Consider the following 17,107-nt stretch of genomic DNA (forward strand, 5'->3'; position numbering starts at 1 on the left):
TGTTTTATGCTCAACTTTTGTTTCAACTTTCATTTAAGACAAAACTGCTTATCATCATATGTCCATTTTTTTTCTTTTTACTTCCTGCTTTATAGACTTCTTCCTATTCATAATAAAGAGTTGAATCACTGGAAATCCCAAGCCAGTGCCAAGTTACCAGAATAGCTAACCACATGTCATATGTCAGTGACTTTATTTTAGGGAAGGGTAACAAAATGATTTGTAACTTCATTGCTGTGCTCTTCTTTGAGGAAAAAATTAATCAATGCACTGAAGAACAGCAGTGCCAAGTCAAATTGGCTGATGGTTATCTCAGAAGTCTTAGCCCTGCTGAAGCCAGTGGAAGTCTTCTTAGTTTGTATAGGGTCAAGATTTCATTTGGGGTTGTCTCTGTGGAGAGGTTCTCTCCTCCCAGTCACCACATTCTTTAACAGTGCACGTGGAGTAGGCAAACTGGAAGTCTTCAGAGCAGCAAAGCTTGTGCTAAGTTAGGAGTTTGGTATTGAATGGTGCTGCTGGCAAAGAGTAGTAAGAGAAGGTCAGATGTAAAATCTTGAATCAAAACTTTGTGGGGGGAATTAAAATTCAGTGCTTTTTTCCCCTCTGTGATGGCATAGAATTGCAGACTGAACTCCCACAGTTTTGTAATGTTGGAAATAATTAGTTGAAAGTAATTTTGTGGCTTCATCACATTCTTACAGAAAACTGGTATAAACTGTTTTGTTTTTTTTTTTTTTTAATATGAGACTTAAGTATGGAACCTGTTTGAATACAGTTTCTTGTGGCATATGGTTTTTTCCATTCTTCTTTAGTAAGCAACAATAAGCAACAGCTTAATTTGCAAAATTGCTGAATAAGAGCATGCTTTTTTCCTAGGAATATTTCAAATATGCCAGCTAAGTAAAGGAAGCTGATGCAATTTGTAATTAGATGCTGTGTTTCCTTCACCCTTTTTTAAACTGAAGTTCCAAAGACTTATGTTGAAACAATAGTTAGGAAACTATTTAGTGTTAAATTTTTTTTTTTATTCACAAATCACAGCCAAACTACAATTGCTGACTTAGCAATGACAGTTCTGTCTGATTAAGGACTGCAGGACATAATTCTGCTTTTCTTGTATTCTGTCAAGCTGCGTGGAAAAATCTCAGTACAAAACAGGCCCACGTTTTATAACTTGTACAAAAATGGAAGTGCAGTGGTTAGTGACCCAGCCCATAACTGCCTTGTGATTGGGAGGCCTGGGGAGGAAACAGTGAGAAAAGGGAAATGTAAAGATCACAATTAACTAAAGAACTCTTGATTCATTACGGAAATGGAGGATACAAAAAAATGAAGCATCCACCCAGCAGATCTTAAATATCTGGGAGTCAGAGGTACTGGTTTAAATTTAAATTTTTTCTGATACCTAGGCATTCCTTCAGTCTCAGTATTGCTTCTCTCTCTGCACTGACAAACTTAGCTTAGTCTCATTTCTGTTGAGTTTCTTTTGCCAGTTTTTCCATGTATAAAGTGCAGAACCAACCTGTGCATGTATGTGCACATGTACTGCATTGTACTATATTGAAAAGTAGATACCCACACATACATTATGGTATCTCTGTATTTTTGGGCCCCACCTAAAGAACTTGCTGAATGCCTGTGGACTTTGACAGTCCTTTGTCTAGTTTAGGTTCAGAGATTTGAGATGAATTACCTTTTCAAACAGGCTGGGTTCTGCTAGGAATGCAGTGACACATAAGGGATTTGGTGATGGTGTCAGATTAGAGGGCAGTTAGGGGGATGGAATTCTGCAGTGGCACCCACATCAGAGGTGAAGATAGCTTAACCTCAAACTAGCAGCTGTAATAGAGACCAGGAGTAGATTTTTTTTTGAGACCATGAAACATCCAAGTAATTGGTCTTGATGTGAAACATTCATCAAGACTTTTTGGGTCTGAAACGGTGCTGTGTCATATCCATTTGAAGATCTATCTGTGGAATAGTCAGGGCATGTCCAAACATCATCTTGTGCCAAGTGTTTGTTTTCTGCATTTTTGCTGCTGAATGATCTTGCCTGGGGGAAAACTGCATTTCTCAAAAAAGCAATGCACCACCACCAAGCAGCCCCCTTCTCCAAACCACATTAATGAACAAGCACTAAGCAGTATGACAGAAAATATTTACTGTATTACTTTCATCCCCAAGGAGATATATAATATGATATTCTTTTAACAATGCTCATGTTTTAAAAACAGAATGAGTCACTAATGAATAAATCCATAAAATATCAGTACAGAGAGAGAATGTAATCCACAGCCTGTAGTTCTTTGGTCTTTTCTACTAGTAGGCACCATTGGATTGTCCTTCAAATGCATGGATCCCTTCTCTATTCATTCATTTCAAGAGTTTTCATCGCCATCACATTCTTTTAAGCCAAGTCAGTCCCATGCAGATATTTTTTCTTAAATATGCTATAGGTGAGGACAGATTGGAGTAGGTGAAGAAGATTAGTGTTCCCTGATCCAGCCAGCTCAACTTGTCTCTGGTGTCCCTTCTGTGCAGGGCTCAAGTTGTTAACACCAATTCAGAGTGAATCAAGTTGTTTCTTCCAAACTCCAAGCAACTCCCAAGTCAGTTGGTGGAAACCAGGAAACCAAGCCATTAAACAACAAGTGAATAAAGAAAATGTTACATTTAGACACAAATTCTTTGCTGGTTTTGTGTCCCATCTGCACTTTCTTAAGCCGAAGTTGTACCAATGTCATACATTGGAAGTGCAAAAATAGCTATCAGAAGGTTGGGTTTTATTTATTTATTTGCAATACATGGAGAGAGATTTTATTAGGATCTTATCCCTTTCATGTGTTTAAGATAGTTTTAAAATAACATAGCTATTTTAGTATTTTGATAAACTTTGGCAGGAGTAATTGTAGAATTTTTTCCAGGTGGCCTTGCTCCAGAATGAAAGTTTGGAAAAGAACAAGAGTATACAAACTTTACATAATCAGATTTGTAGCTTTGAAATAGAAATTGAAAGACAGAAGGAAATGCTGCGGAATAATGAATCTAAAATACTTCATTTACAGGTAAGAAATACAGACTCTCCCCATTAAAGCAGAAATGGCAGTAGCTTCTGTTCTGTGCCTTTACACTTGCGAAGTGAGGTGGTATAATTAAAAAGTGGGGGGAGATATTTTACATTATTAGAGAGCCATTCTGATTTTTTTTTCTGGTTTGTTGTGTAAACCACTGCAATTGCCTAGCCTATGTTAAAACAAAACAAAAAAAAAGCTTCAAAAGGGAAAAGATTGAAAACAAAATAGAAATCTTATATGAAGAATAATCTTTTTTTTACTTAAACTGCTTAAGGAAGTCCCACTGAAGGACAAGATTAGCACCTTAAAATTGTTGAATATTACATATATTCCTTTTCTACTTGCTGATATTAAAAAAAAAATACAAATCATGAGTGAGAACAGTCTGGTGTGGATTTAATTCAAATATAGCATAATCCATTTGAATACACTTTTTAAAAATCCAGATTACTGTTGTCTTTCTGAGGAAAATTTATCCAGTTATTCCTTTGCTGATAGGTCTGAGTTTCCTGTTCTGTGTTTTGAATAAGCTGGCCACAAGCCAGCATGAAACTAGAAATCCTCAGGATGCCCTAGCACGGTGGTTAGCCCAAGCTGAAATTCCTTGCTCTGTATTCAAAGCTGACTTGCAATTGGGTGCTGGGAATTTGTATTAGCTTGCATGACACTAACCACAAGAAGGGAAACCTCAGGAGGTATTTAGCAAGCAATTGTGGAGGTATCATTTACACATTAATGTAGTATGTCTGCTGCTAGAATATCAGATACTTGTTATAGCATCCACCTTAAAGGAATGGAAATAAAATTCTTTTTCACTTACTATTCACTTCACATTTAAACTGCAAATGTTGATGACTCAAGAAAGATAAAGGTACCCAAACCAGTGTGTGGCTAAAAGGGTTCAAAGGGTGGCACATTCAGGAGCTCAGGGCCTGGAGACCCTTTATGATGGTCTATAAGGAAACCTTCAAGTTTAGCAACTGCAACGTTTTTCCTTATAGCAGTAATTTCTTTCCATGACCTGCCCACTTAGTAACCAGCTCAGCCTGCCTTAGTCATTGTTACTTGTCTGATGATAGTCTGGGATATGGCTGCCTGCCTGCAATATTGCATTCTGACACTGGGGAGCTAATCCTTGTATGTACTGATATTGCTGATTGAATCTACCAGGAGGTAAGTTAATTTGTAAGCCTGAAGTTCTTACACATGCTATCTCAATGGCCAGCAGTGAGAGTGGAAATGGAAAAAACATGGATCTGAGTTTTTCATTATTGTCTTAAATGACAGATTGCAATATCTTTTTCCTTGAGCTGTAAGTGTTAGCAAAATCAATTTTCAAGTGATTGGTTTAGGAAAAAAGAAAACCCCAAACCACTACAAAGCAGCAAATTCCAACAAGTGGCTTTGTGATGGTAATAAGTACTGGAGAAAATGTTTTGCTCTTTTTTCTTTTTTTTTCGTTTTCCCTCCTGTTCTTTACTTCCTCTTGCCAGCTATTTCAATTTAGTTATTTTAAGCCAAACTGTATTTCAATGCTATTTCAGCCTGTTTCCTTCCACTTAGCTGAATTTCCTGGTTCAGTCTGATTGTTAAGGATATCCTGGAAACATGCCTCAATTTGTTTTTTCCTGGACAATATGATCAGCCTCCTTGTGTTGCCCACCAGGAGTGGAAGGAATTAGTTACCTTTTGTGAGCCATTCTTTCCCTGGGTTGTGTTGAGCAGCTGTGGTTACCTGGGAGCCACAGATACTGCACTAACCAGTTCAGCTCTGAGCAAGGGGTATTTGCTTAGTCCCCCAAGACCTACAAATGCTCCTGATGTCTAGTACAGCTCCAGTATTGGCTGTCAGGTGACCTTTTTGGCTGGGGAGTGGCAGCAGCATCACTGAGCATCATCTGCACTGTGAGGCATCTGACACAACCAGTGTAAATGCATCAAGAGAGTCTGGGCACGGGCAGGAACCTCAGCCTAGAGATGTTTTGTTTTCAGATGAGTTTTCTATATATTGGTCTCTAAGGAAAGTGTTTTTACCAAGGGGGTGTGATACTTTTTTTGGCTGCTGTCATGTAGAGAGGAGCTTTCACATGCAGTGTCCAGTCTTTCATATGGAAATGGAAGCATGTGAGTAATCCCATTGTAATCAGGGTGGAGAAGTGAGATACTGAGGGACAAAAGAAACAGTGGCCTCATGAACATAAAATGATTTGATGAGTAATACCTTCCTTCAGAGGAGAAGGACACGTGATTTCTTTTCCAAGTCAAGCAGTACCTTTTCTAGTCCATTCTTTAGCTTTTCAGTTTCATCCTATCAGTTGCAATGGAAAGGTCATTACAGCTCTTCAGTTCCTCATGACATTTTCTGAAATTATTTTAGTAAGTATAGTGCAAAAATTCTGGAAGTTGGTGGAAATACTAAACAGAACCCTATATGAAAATCAACATCAAAAGGAGCTCACAATGGTTTGCCAAGCACATAACTCAGGTTTAATGATCTGGAGAGGTCAGTTGCTAGAATGAAAAGTGCATGCAGAAAATTGATATCTACTTGAAAATTTATGAGTACAGTGTCAGACATCTGTGTGCTTTCTAATGGAATAATTAGAGTGAAAATCTCCACTGCTGCATTAAATTCAGATTTAGTACATCAGTATCTCCCAGCAGGAGGGAGGTTGACTCCCTGTAGGGTAAAAAGATAGAGATCCCACTGCTTTTTAAAAATTAAATAGAAGTCTTATTTCTGATTATTTTGTATCTCTTGAATTCTCATGTCAAGGTGCAGTAGATAAAAATGCTACACATTTGCCAATGTGAAACAGAAGCAGCTAAACCAGAATTGGTTATGCATGTACAAAGGTGGAATGTCCCACAGGTTGATGGAGAGAAGTGGGTCCCTAATAACAGTTTTGGGTAAACTTCTCCCAAAAGAATAGCTTACAGTTGTTCTGCATGTTTAGCACTTCCCCTTTCATATAAAAATGTGATCATTTATTTTGTTTGATGCTGTGTTAGTCCAAAGAGCTGCAAAGCCATGAGGCACTGTGCAAACCCCAGCCAGGTTACTGTTCTTGCCTTGCAAAGTTCATGTTTGGCATAAGTAAAGGAAAAATATCAGACTTGGGCATATTTTGAGTTACTTTTGCATGTTAACTGTGAGCTAGTGGCCAAATTCTTTGGTTCTGCTCTCATAACATGCAGTCAGGCCATGCTGTGGTATGTTTCCTTATTTATATGGGTAACAGCCCTTCCCTGCTCTACTGTCTGATTACCATCAGCCCAGGTGGGAGGGTGTGACTGGGTTGGTAGGTGGTGTTTCATAAGTCCAGGCAAGCTGCTTGATATATTTACTGGGCCCATACCGCTGGCATTTATGATTCAGTGCACGGCTTTCCTTCACAGAGCCCTAATTCTGGATGTGAGAGATACATAACTTGTTTTAAAACAGGAGCATAGAAATAGTTAATCCTGAAATATGTTAGATTGCTCAGTTGTTTTGAGACAAAAAATAAGACTCTAGAACCTGATGTTGCTAGCTGGCTCATCAAATTGACAACATTCAATTAATGGTTACAGACTTTCAGTATAACTGAAACCACGTGATTAAAAGCAAATGCCTCAAAGGGCAGAAGGGTTTTCCCCATGAGTGGGCAACACTGAATCCACATGGCCAACCAGAAGGCAAATGCAAAAGAAATTTATTTTCTTGTTTTGTACTCAACTGCCACTTTATTTTTGTGAAGAAATGAAAAATTATTTTTACCTTTGTTGACTCTATATGATGATAGACTATAAAGCTATAAAGTTAGATTTGGAATTTAACTGTAGGTGGTAGCAAAAGTAGTTTCTTCTCTCAGATATTTTTGTTATCATTTGAACTTCACAAATGATTATAGGGTTCTGGCTAAAATTCCTGCTAGTCCAAATTAGCTGTGATAATGTGAAGTGCTGTGTATTTCTTGCATCAGATTTGAGGTAGACTGGGAAATATGTTCTTTATATTTTAATATATTGAGGTGCTTGCAATGTCTCTCTTTAAGAGAATACTGGCCTTTCTGTCTATTTCTTTCTTGAGTGTAATATTTAATGCATTTCCAAAACCAGCTGGGGTATTTTTTTTTTGTTTGTTTTCTTAAAAAGACTCAACAGAAAATACTTTCAAAATGCATGGGTTACTGAGTTTAGGAAGTAAGAGTGGGAATTTTAAAGGTACTTAAAAGGACAGAAGTGATCATTTTGCTTACATTCTTGAGGGCTTTTGATATGGTTGTGGGCACATAATAACTTAGGCTTTGATGACTGATTTATGTGAGCTGGGAGCTTGCACATGTGTGTACTCATGTTCCATGTGTACAAGAATAATTATGTTTTCCTGGAGGCATAACTTACTTTGCTGTAAACCAATATAAACCTGTGCACATGGACAGCCATTTGATCCACACCACAGGAAGCTGTGCCCATACTTTTTTGCTTAAGTACTGTCACATGGAACCCAACAGGTGTCAGCCCATAATACCAATGTAGAGACATTCAGAAAATTGTTCTTATATTGAAAGGCTTTAAAAAAACCCCAAAAATCAAGCTACTTTAGACAAGAGGTACATGCTAACAAGTCCCTTTTTTAAAATAAGGCTGTTACTAATTCTGATAGTGCTCTACCTATGCAGCACTAAATATTTTTAAAGTGTTTCATAAATACCTGGGCTACTCCTTTAAAATTTTCAAGGTTTGTGTTATTAAAATACTAGACAAAAGCAAAAATTGTTTATATTGGAATTCAGTCTTATTACCAACATACAATCTTTGTTTAATTTGCATAAATGAATGTCTTTTTGTTATTTTAACTCGTATGCTATTATTTTGTAAAGCGAGTGATAGACAGTCAAGCAGAGAAACTCAAAGAACTGGACAAAGAAATCCGTCCCTTCCGACAGAACTGGGAGGAGGCTGACAGCATGAAGAGCAGCGTGGAATCCCTCCAGAACAGAGTGACTGAGCTGGAAAGTGTTGATAAAACTGCAGGGCAAGGAGCTCGGAATACAAGTGAGTGTGAGCACAATGGGCTGCGGTGCTGTTGAGAGGAAAACGGTGTCCCTTGAGTGGCACTCCCATTGTGGCTTTTATATGGAAACATCAATAATGCTGATTCTTCTGATTTTTGAGTAGGAGATCGTGTATTTCATTTGTTGATGGTGTGGCATTGCTTCCATGCTTTTTCTTAGGCTTGATTATTGTCTTCTCTTTTGTTTTATTGACTCTTGTCTTGACTGCATTGTTAGCTCATTATAAACAGTTTTTCAATTGATCTTTGATAGCTAATAGCTTTCAGCAACTTCTTTAAATATAGTCTTCTTTAAATATAGTGTATAGTATTGACATTTTTTATTACTCTTCTCCCTTGTGAATGGATCAGAATGGATCCACCTGAAACAACCCATCCTGATTCTGTTGGACAGGTGTATGAGATCCTAAGAAAACTGAGATCTGCTTAAGAATGAGGTTATTATACTTCTGAATAAAGACTGGAATTCAGCAGGACAGCGTAGATCACATGCAAGTGTTTAAATGTTTGTGACAAGGAACATTTAAATAGACCTATATGAGATAAACCTGCCTTATGAATTCATCTGCTTCTAAGTATTGTGTGTTGACCAATTTTGCCAGTAACAAAACAAGAGTAATATGAAGGGGAAAGGGGACACAGAAGACATAGCCCTCCCTCCAAACTAAATAAATGACCATATAATACAGATCTAAGCTTGAATTCTTTGGTTTTTTAATGAAGAACTTTACATTGTAACAGCAATGTACTTCTGAGACAAATAGTGTCTAAAAAGAATGTTTTGAGTGATCAGGAACGCTTCTGAATTTCAGAGGGATTACATAGGATGTGTAACTGCTTCCAAGGTCTTACCTGCTAAATAGCAATTTGCAGTTAATGCTACCAAGTCTCCTTTCAAAAAATGGAAGCCTCTAGTTATACTGTTTGGTGACCAGGAAAAATCTGTTAGGTGATTTGAATATTTGACTTTTACTGCATGTACAATTAACACCCACATTTGTAAAAATCCCAGCTAACCTAGATACCAGGCAGCAAATTAGAGCCTGTAGAAATTGTTTCATCAGTGGCCAAATGCACTTTGGTTCTCGGGGAGGAAAGTATTTTCATGCACAGTAGCAGCACTGGTGGTTGGTTTTAGAGTCTTTAGTAAGCAGCAGGTTTCTCACCCCATCCTTTGTGTTTCTGCCAGGCCTGCTGGAGACCCAGCTGAGCAGGCACGATCAGATGCTGAGCGTTCACGACATCCGCCTGGCTGACATGGACCTGCGCTTCCAGGTGCTGGAAACCGCGAGTTACAACGGCGTGTTAATTTGGAAAATCCGAGACTATAAACGTCGGAAGCAAGAAGCAGTCATGGGGAAGACTCTGTCCCTGTACAGCCAACCCTTTTATACTGGATACTTTGGCTACAAGATGTGTGCCAGGGTTTATCTGAACGGGGATGGCATGGGAAAGGGGACGCACTTGTCTCTGTTTTTTGTCATCATGCGTGGAGAATACGATGCTTTGCTTCCTTGGCCCTTCAAACAGAAAGTGACTCTCATGCTCATGGATCAGGGACCGTCTCGACGCCACTTGGGAGATGCTTTCAAGCCAGATCCGAACAGCAGCAGTTTCAAGAAGCCAACTGGAGAAATGAACATTGCATCTGGCTGCCCAGTCTTTGTGGCTCAAACTGTTCTAGAGAATGGAACGTATATTAAAGATGATACTATTTTTATTAAAGTCATAGTGGATACATCGGATCTACCAGACCCCTGACATACACTGGGGGAGGCGGATTAAACAGAAGGCAACTCCGTTTGGGGGTTTTATATCAGTTTGTCTTCAATCAGAGGTCCTAAAGCTCACAGAACCACCTTGTGGAACAGATGGAAGAGTTTGAAGGCATAACTGCATAGGGTCCAATTGCGAAAGTAGCAACACATTAAGAAGTCATACCATGGTATATTTTTTAATAGAACTAGCAACACTTGAGCTCTGACGAATCACTTACCCCTCGTCAGGATAGTGATTATGGTCAGAGAGGATTTTTTTTTTAACTTATTAATGATCTAGTCAATTGGAGGTGAAAAGACATATACAGTATGTGCTGAATCAATTACTGACTTTTATTTCTTTTAAGCTAGAATACAAGAAAAACCCTTCACATGTGGGCTAGCTGGAAATTGTCAGCATGTTAAAAGAAGATGAAGTAATGTTGCAATTATGATATTCTTTGAAAAACTGAGGTGCAATCTTGTCTGAAATATAGTATATTGTCTTTTTAAGGCCTCATCTGGTCTCTGTTTTAAAAATTACTTTGTCAGAAGATCTTGGAAAAGTATCCATGTCTTCTCAAGAGTATCTGAATCAAAATCATATTTTTATTTAAAGTTCTATTGTTACAGAAAACATTTTATTTTAAAACTGTTGATAGACTGATATTTCTTGGAAGAAAAAATAGAAGATATCAAACACTGGTTATCACTTGTGATAGGAAAAAAAAACTATTCAATTCTGTTATTTCTCTTTAGAAATGTAAACCTACAATATATGTCGTAGTTAATGACACTATTTCAAAATTAAGGAAAAATCACTCATGGATGCTGTGCATCATTATCAGATTTATAATTGTTTTCACCCTAAAATAGGGCATTTGTTGAACTTTGGAGTTCTAAACGGAATCCTGTACATTTTTTAAAGTTCTGCCCCATGCTTTCCAATCAAGCTATATATGTTGCACATTATGCTGTCAGCAGTATATAGTATTTTCAGTATTGGGGAGGAGGATTAGTGCTAAAAAAAAGCCTCTATGTTTGTTCTGTACTAGCAGCCATTGCTTCAAGACAAACCAGCAATGTCTTAATACAGTGATGGTGGCTTGCATGCATACATGTGCCTTAGATGTGCTGTGCTGCTTATAAACCATAGCTTTTTATTCAGATTAATTCTGATATCTGAAATGGTAGTTTGATTGGACTTCAGGCATAATGTTTAGCCTTGTCTTCAGAGCCCTTAGGTACCTTGCAATGTACGAAACAGAAGCCAAAGCCTGCTCCTTTGGCTCCTGCAGCTTCTATGACTTGGCCATGGTGGAATCCATCCCATTGAGGTGCCAAAACGTTATGCTCAGTGCTCCTATGGAGCTTGGACTGGACAGTCTCCATGGCCGCTGTGAGGGCAGGCAACATTTCTCCTCTAATGCCTGTGGCTGTAAGGTGGCATCACTTGAAACTAATCCATCTGAGAACTCTGGGGCTGTGAATATGGATGCTCGTGGCAGCTTCTCATAGCAGACAAGCATCCTAATGGGGAATGCATGGGCTTCCTTCTTGTAACAGCCTCAACTGTAGTGAAAAGCATTTGCTAGCCCTGAAACATGCTGATTGCAACCTGCTGTGTTCATCTGCTTCTATTTAATAGCCTGTGACAAGCAAGTCCAGAGACACAGCCTGACTGTGGTGCTCTTTAAAATCCTGCTTAAGCAGAGCGGGCTTGCACCACTGTGTTTTCAGCCTTCGTGGGCTTGAAAAAACCTATTGCATCTCAGCCTTTAACATCAGGCTGTATCAGTTTTCTGCTTTTTTGAGGCATAGTCACAATTTTTGTCTAAGGTGCAGTTGAATTCATGCCTTTGTATTTCAGCTTGTCTTTGCTGTTGTCTTTTTTGGCTGTGCCTTCACACACAGTGCCTGCAAGAAGTATTTATGGATATACAATGCATGCTAAGTGGTCTTCATGGGTTTTCCAGGCACCTGCTAGAATACTGCCTGCTGCTGACTGTCCTGACTGTCAGCAGCAACTTGTCTTCCTTTTCTTGCCTTCCATTGTCCGGGTACTGTACTCCCTCTATGGTACATGGCTGTCAACAGGTGCAAGCTCAAATATGGAGGCACGTGCTAGCAGTTAATTTCTAGCACGGAAGGAGGATGTTCTGCACAAGAGATAAATATCTATAGATATACCTGCATCTATATCTCTAGATATCATTGTATGGCACTTGCAGTTTTATGCAGGCTGCATAAGTAAACCCATCACTTACGCTTTAGGGCGAAGGTTCGCTCGACTCGTGTCATTTTAATAATTGTGAATGTAGGCAGCTGAGCTTTTGTGTTTGTGCATCACAGAATTTTACTGAAAACAGGATTCCCAAGTGGAAATGTCCAAAGGACTCTCCTCCCATTGCTAATGCATGTCTTGTAAAATTAAATGAAACCGTTTGGCCATCACAAAACAATTTATATCCTGTTTCAATTTGGGACTTGGAGGAGATTTTGAGTATAAGCAGGGCCCGGCATATTCTGCAGATTTGTGACTACAATTTCCAACTTCTGTGACAGAATTGCGCTTCTAAATCCAAGCTCTTTAAAAGAGGAGGAAAAAAAGCATTTCCAGCCTTGGTGATTGAAAGAGGACTTTGAAACATGTGAATGTGTAAACCAATAGGGAAGTCTTCCTGAGTCTGCACAAAGCCTAAACTAGTAGCTTTAAGAGATCTGAATATCTCGTCTTGGTGGGATATTGACTCAGAAACTTCAGAGAGAAGTTTAAATATGAACACTGCTAACTATCTAAATGCCGATCACTGTAGCAGAAACATCAGTCACTGTTGTATTTCACAGATCTCTATGCTGCTTTCCACATCTCCCAAGTGCCAAAAGCACCAGCTGCCAGAATCTTCAGCTTCACTTGGGCAGCTTTTATAATGCAGTAATGTGCTATCGATATAAAAATATTTTTGCATATGTGCTTTTTATCACAGTTAATAAAACAGAGGCCTACTGCACTTATTTTTTAAAACTACATGAAGCTGCCAGAGAATTTCCAGTTTGCCAACCCTGCGTACTGTGAAATCCAGGATCTTGCTACACAAATGTAAACACCGCCTGCTGTGGAATACCTGAAGCCTTGACTGTAACACCCCTTTCTCCACAGAACTCACAGGCCATCTCTGTAGAGTTCTTACTGTGTACATAGAAATCGGTTTCCTCTGCTTTCCAGCAAGGAGTATGTAGCATTTTGTGAAAACAAGGCCACTGTATATTCTCTAAGTTGAAAGGAAAAGATACCTGGTGCTTTACTCAACACTTTTAAGTTATTTAACTGTTTCTCTCATCGCTGAAATGCCCTTTATCCTTTTTCTTTTTGTTCCTGACTGAGATATCTGAAGTTTTCTAGGGACTGTCTGTTTAAAGTGATTCGTGGGACATCACCCTGCCCCACGTATACTCTTGAATCCTGGCAAACTCCTGGGGGCTGCCACTATTGCAAGGGGGTCCCAGAGTATTTGCATTACTTTGAACAGAGTTTGTTCAGTGGAACCATATTGTCCTCTACTTAGCAGTAATTCTTAGCAGCACACAGCTGAAGTCTCTTGCTGGTGTTCTTTCTTCACGGTGACGCTACAAGTTATGTACAAACCTCTTCAGTTTCCAGCTTCCTCTAGGGAGATTCCAGTGTGTGACAATCTGGATATTGCCCTTTGTGTACACTCTTCAGCACAGAGTGAGTGCACCTGTTACCTAGAAAGTCTTGAATCCTAAGCAGGATGAAACTATTTGGGTGTTTAAAGACCAACCTGCAATTATGATGCATGACCATGTCTGCATTGTTTCTCTGAGCTAATGAATTGGGGTCTTGTTTCAGTTACTGTCTACACGGTACACCTTCAACTGCTGACTTACAATATGCAATGTTGATTTCAGCCTTGTACTGTAAATGTTGTTCTTCACAAAGAGAATGTGCAATAGGAAAAGGGAATGGTGGGTGGCATAATTTTGATGGAAAAAACACGCTAGATTTTTAAAAACATGGAAAAAAAAAGAAATGCAGTTTCTTTCCTTTTCTTGTGGTGTTTTCTACTTGGAAAAGGAAAGATGAAGATATGTGCCTGTTTCTGTGCCTGGTGAATTTCTCAAATGCAAAGGTAATAGAGATTTATGTTAGCTGGGATTTAAGTGTTGAACCCATCAGTGTTAGGCTGTGGTTGTATCGCTTCTGTTTCCTCAGCTTGCCACAGTTATGGCTTGCTGAGCTGGAGTTTAAAAGCTACCACCTATTTGTATTTGTATTCCATCACCTGGGATAGGCATTTCACCAACAGTGCAGGGTATCTGTTGATATTTTGTTCAGTTTTTAAAGCACTGGTGCTTTTTGGTCCAAGACAGAGAAGCGTGTAGGGAGTGACAAGGACAGTTGCCTGCACTGCAGAAGAGTGAAAAACATGACTGCAGTATTGATGCCTTTGATATGATTTAACTATGCAAATATACAGATAGGTGAGGGGGGAAATTCTTGGGTTGCATACCTAATCTCTTAGATTTTGCTCTGTAAATTACTTGTATGTGTGTCGGTACATACCTATACACGCAGACATGCATGCACATAAATATGCAAAGTCTTTTCTTTATGTAGAAGTGATGAAACAAAACCCTTTCCTCCAAGTTATACTTGATCACTTGGTGCAAATATAACTTGTTGCTGCTAAAGGAGGATCTTGGCTAAGGGCAAACTTTGATTCATGTCTTTCAAGTTTGAAGACCTGTATGTAGCAAACACTTTGTTTAGCTTTTCTGAAGACTCTGAATTGTAATTTAGGATACATGTTCTTCCTCATGCTCTGATAATTTGGAGATTCCTGTATTTTAAATAACTATAGTGATGGGCAACTTTGTGACTGCAAATAATTTCCTCTAATTTGGAACAGAAAATGATAAAAAGCATCTGGACCTCTTCCCTGGAATTTCTGTCGTGTTCAGTCAATACCTTGATATTCTGGTTGACCTAGAAGTCAAAGCTACTGCAATAAAAATGATCGGTTTGGCAGTTTAATCTGAGTTTTTAATACCGTGTACAGTGTATAGCAAGTGCTATTTCTCTTTTTTGGAACAAGGAAATCAAGGATGAGATGTGATTTGCCCAGAGTCACAAAAGGAATCTCCTGGAGCCGGAACTGTATGAGAGGTTCCAGTTCCCTAGTTGTTATCTCTGAATCATGAGGTTTTACTCTTTTAATACATTTGTCCCTTAAAGGAACTGGAAAATAAGTTGACATATACCCTGAAGACCCACATCAGGACAGTAAGGGCTAGAATTAAACATACAAGCTGTCGTGATTTGGGGTTGTGCACGCGTGGTGGCCCAGACGTGCGGAGGGAAGGCCAGCACAGCATGTCCGTGTCAGTAACAGCAGCAAACCTGTGTCCTGCTCTGTCTGTTCAGAATTGTCCAACAAAACCAGTCTTGTTTGATGCTCCTCTTAACTAAGGAGGGAGAATACCATTGTACAGTGAAGTGGGTTCATCTTTGTTCTACCAGTCAGTGTCACTGACCATTTCTTCCTTGTGGGGCTTTCTCCCTTTTTCTGTAAACCAAAATCTGGAGGGCTTAATTGTTCTTTCTTGCCTCTTAATCCAGGCCTTTGCAGAGAAGCACCAGATAGGAAGGTTGTGGAAAACTTTGGACTGCTGATTCAGGGACATCCTCTTAAGATTTAGAAGAGTAGAATTATACAATGCATAAGGGATCTGACTATTCCTGTTTCTCTTCTAATATATGGTCAAGACTGCAGCTTCTGTCTTCCATTTCATGATGTCAGCGTAGATATTAGGCTGTGTTTTTTCATTATTTCCCCTCCAAGTTAGGATTAGTTCCTTAGGGTTCAAATAAGTTCTGAATTTCACGAAGAAGCACCTGAACCAAAACCCTGGATTCAAACATCCCAGACTTGATGTGGAATTCAAATCTGGATCCCAACTCTGTGGCTTACTAACCTACCCATTCAGGGAAGGGTTTGTTGTCTCTATGTGGTGTTTGTGTTTTTGGTCCTTTGGAACTAAGCTTTTAATTTGGTTGCCAGTTCTGCAAGGACTTTTTAACTTCTTAGCAATGCCGGTGTTCACACGCTCCATTGCTGGCAGTGCGATGCGTAGTGATAAAATTTGACTCTGTCTAAGGGTTACTGAGATAAACCAGCATTACCATTCGTAAAGGTCATTTTCTTGCATAGTGTTCCGAGCTTTGTATTTGAATCTAGCTCGCACCTGAAAGGACACATCTTCCAACTATGACCTGCATCACTGGCAGAGAGTTGTATAATCTGTACTTGTGGAATGGGAAGGTACAAGCTTCCATCGTTGCTGATGCATCGTGTAATCCACCTGTTTTGTTTTTCTTATCGCTGTTGTTCGGTTAATACTTCTTTTTTTTTCAGTTTTCTAGAAAAAAAAAAAAAAGGGGAAGTTCAGGATTTTTTCTACAAGGTATAAAACTCCAATGAATTAGTGGTGACTAGAGAGCTGTGAAAAATACCCCATTAGGAGACGATGGGCTAAATGTAGGTCCATTTCTCTTAGACAAGTAGGATAACCTTTTAAGATGCATGGAACAACATAAAAATCGGGAAAACTAAAGCTGACATTTGTTTCCAAGAAATTCTGTGAGAACTATCTATGGAAAAGACATCAGTGATTGAGAATAATGTACAAATTAATGTGTTTGAAACTTGTGTATCCATTTCTTTAATCTCATACTCTTCAGTGAACGGTACACTTGTGTTCAGTTTTATGATCAAAAACAAAGACCAAAGAAGGCCAGCCTCATTTGATTGTGTATATTCTGCCTGTCTTAATTATCAATAGCTGTAAGGATACAGTGCAAGTGATCTGGTAACCAGTGGTTCTCGTCCTTTTCTTATAGGGGGAAAAACAATTTTAAAATGTATAATTTATTGCTCAGCAATAACCATGTTGTTAAAATAATAATAAAAAAAAGGAATTAGCAACATGTCTTAATTTCCCAATAGCATTATTATATGTTGTATTTCAGTTTACTGTATATTGTGTTTTTGTATTTATTTGTGTTTGGAGGTCTTGCTATGTCTTTTTGTGTTTAAATGCTAATAAACAAGGACAGTGTGTAAGAGTGTAGAATGCTGAACTCTGAAATGCTAAACTGTGTTATTAAAGGAAAAATAAATAAGTAGGAAATAATA

General features: G+C 38.8%; 1 protein-coding gene across 8 annotated transcripts in view; it reads left to right on the plus strand.

Moving 5' to 3' along the window:
- The window catches only part of TRAF3 (TNF receptor associated factor 3), a 70,060-nt gene extending 52,953 nt beyond the window's left edge, over nt 1-17,107 (plus strand). For 7 of the 8 annotated variants that reach the window (XM_036384903.2, XM_036384909.2, XM_036384907.2 and 4 more), the window contains 3 exons: nt 2,925-3,065; nt 7,940-8,114; nt 9,323-17,107. In XM_036384903.2, the coding sequence (XP_036240796.1) occupies nt 2,925-3,065; nt 7,940-8,114; nt 9,323-9,894 (888 nt within the window). In that variant the 3' untranslated portion in view covers nt 9,895-17,107. The remainder of the gene's footprint in view (nt 1-2,924; nt 3,066-7,939; nt 8,115-9,322) is intronic. The other variant, XM_036384910.2, reaches the window with a different exon arrangement.

The sequence above is a fragment of the Molothrus ater genome, chromosome 6 (genome assembly GCF_012460135.2).
Source record: "Molothrus ater isolate BHLD 08-10-18 breed brown headed cowbird chromosome 6, BPBGC_Mater_1.1, whole genome shotgun sequence".
NCBI lineage: Eukaryota > Metazoa > Chordata > Aves > Passeriformes > Icteridae > Molothrus > Molothrus ater.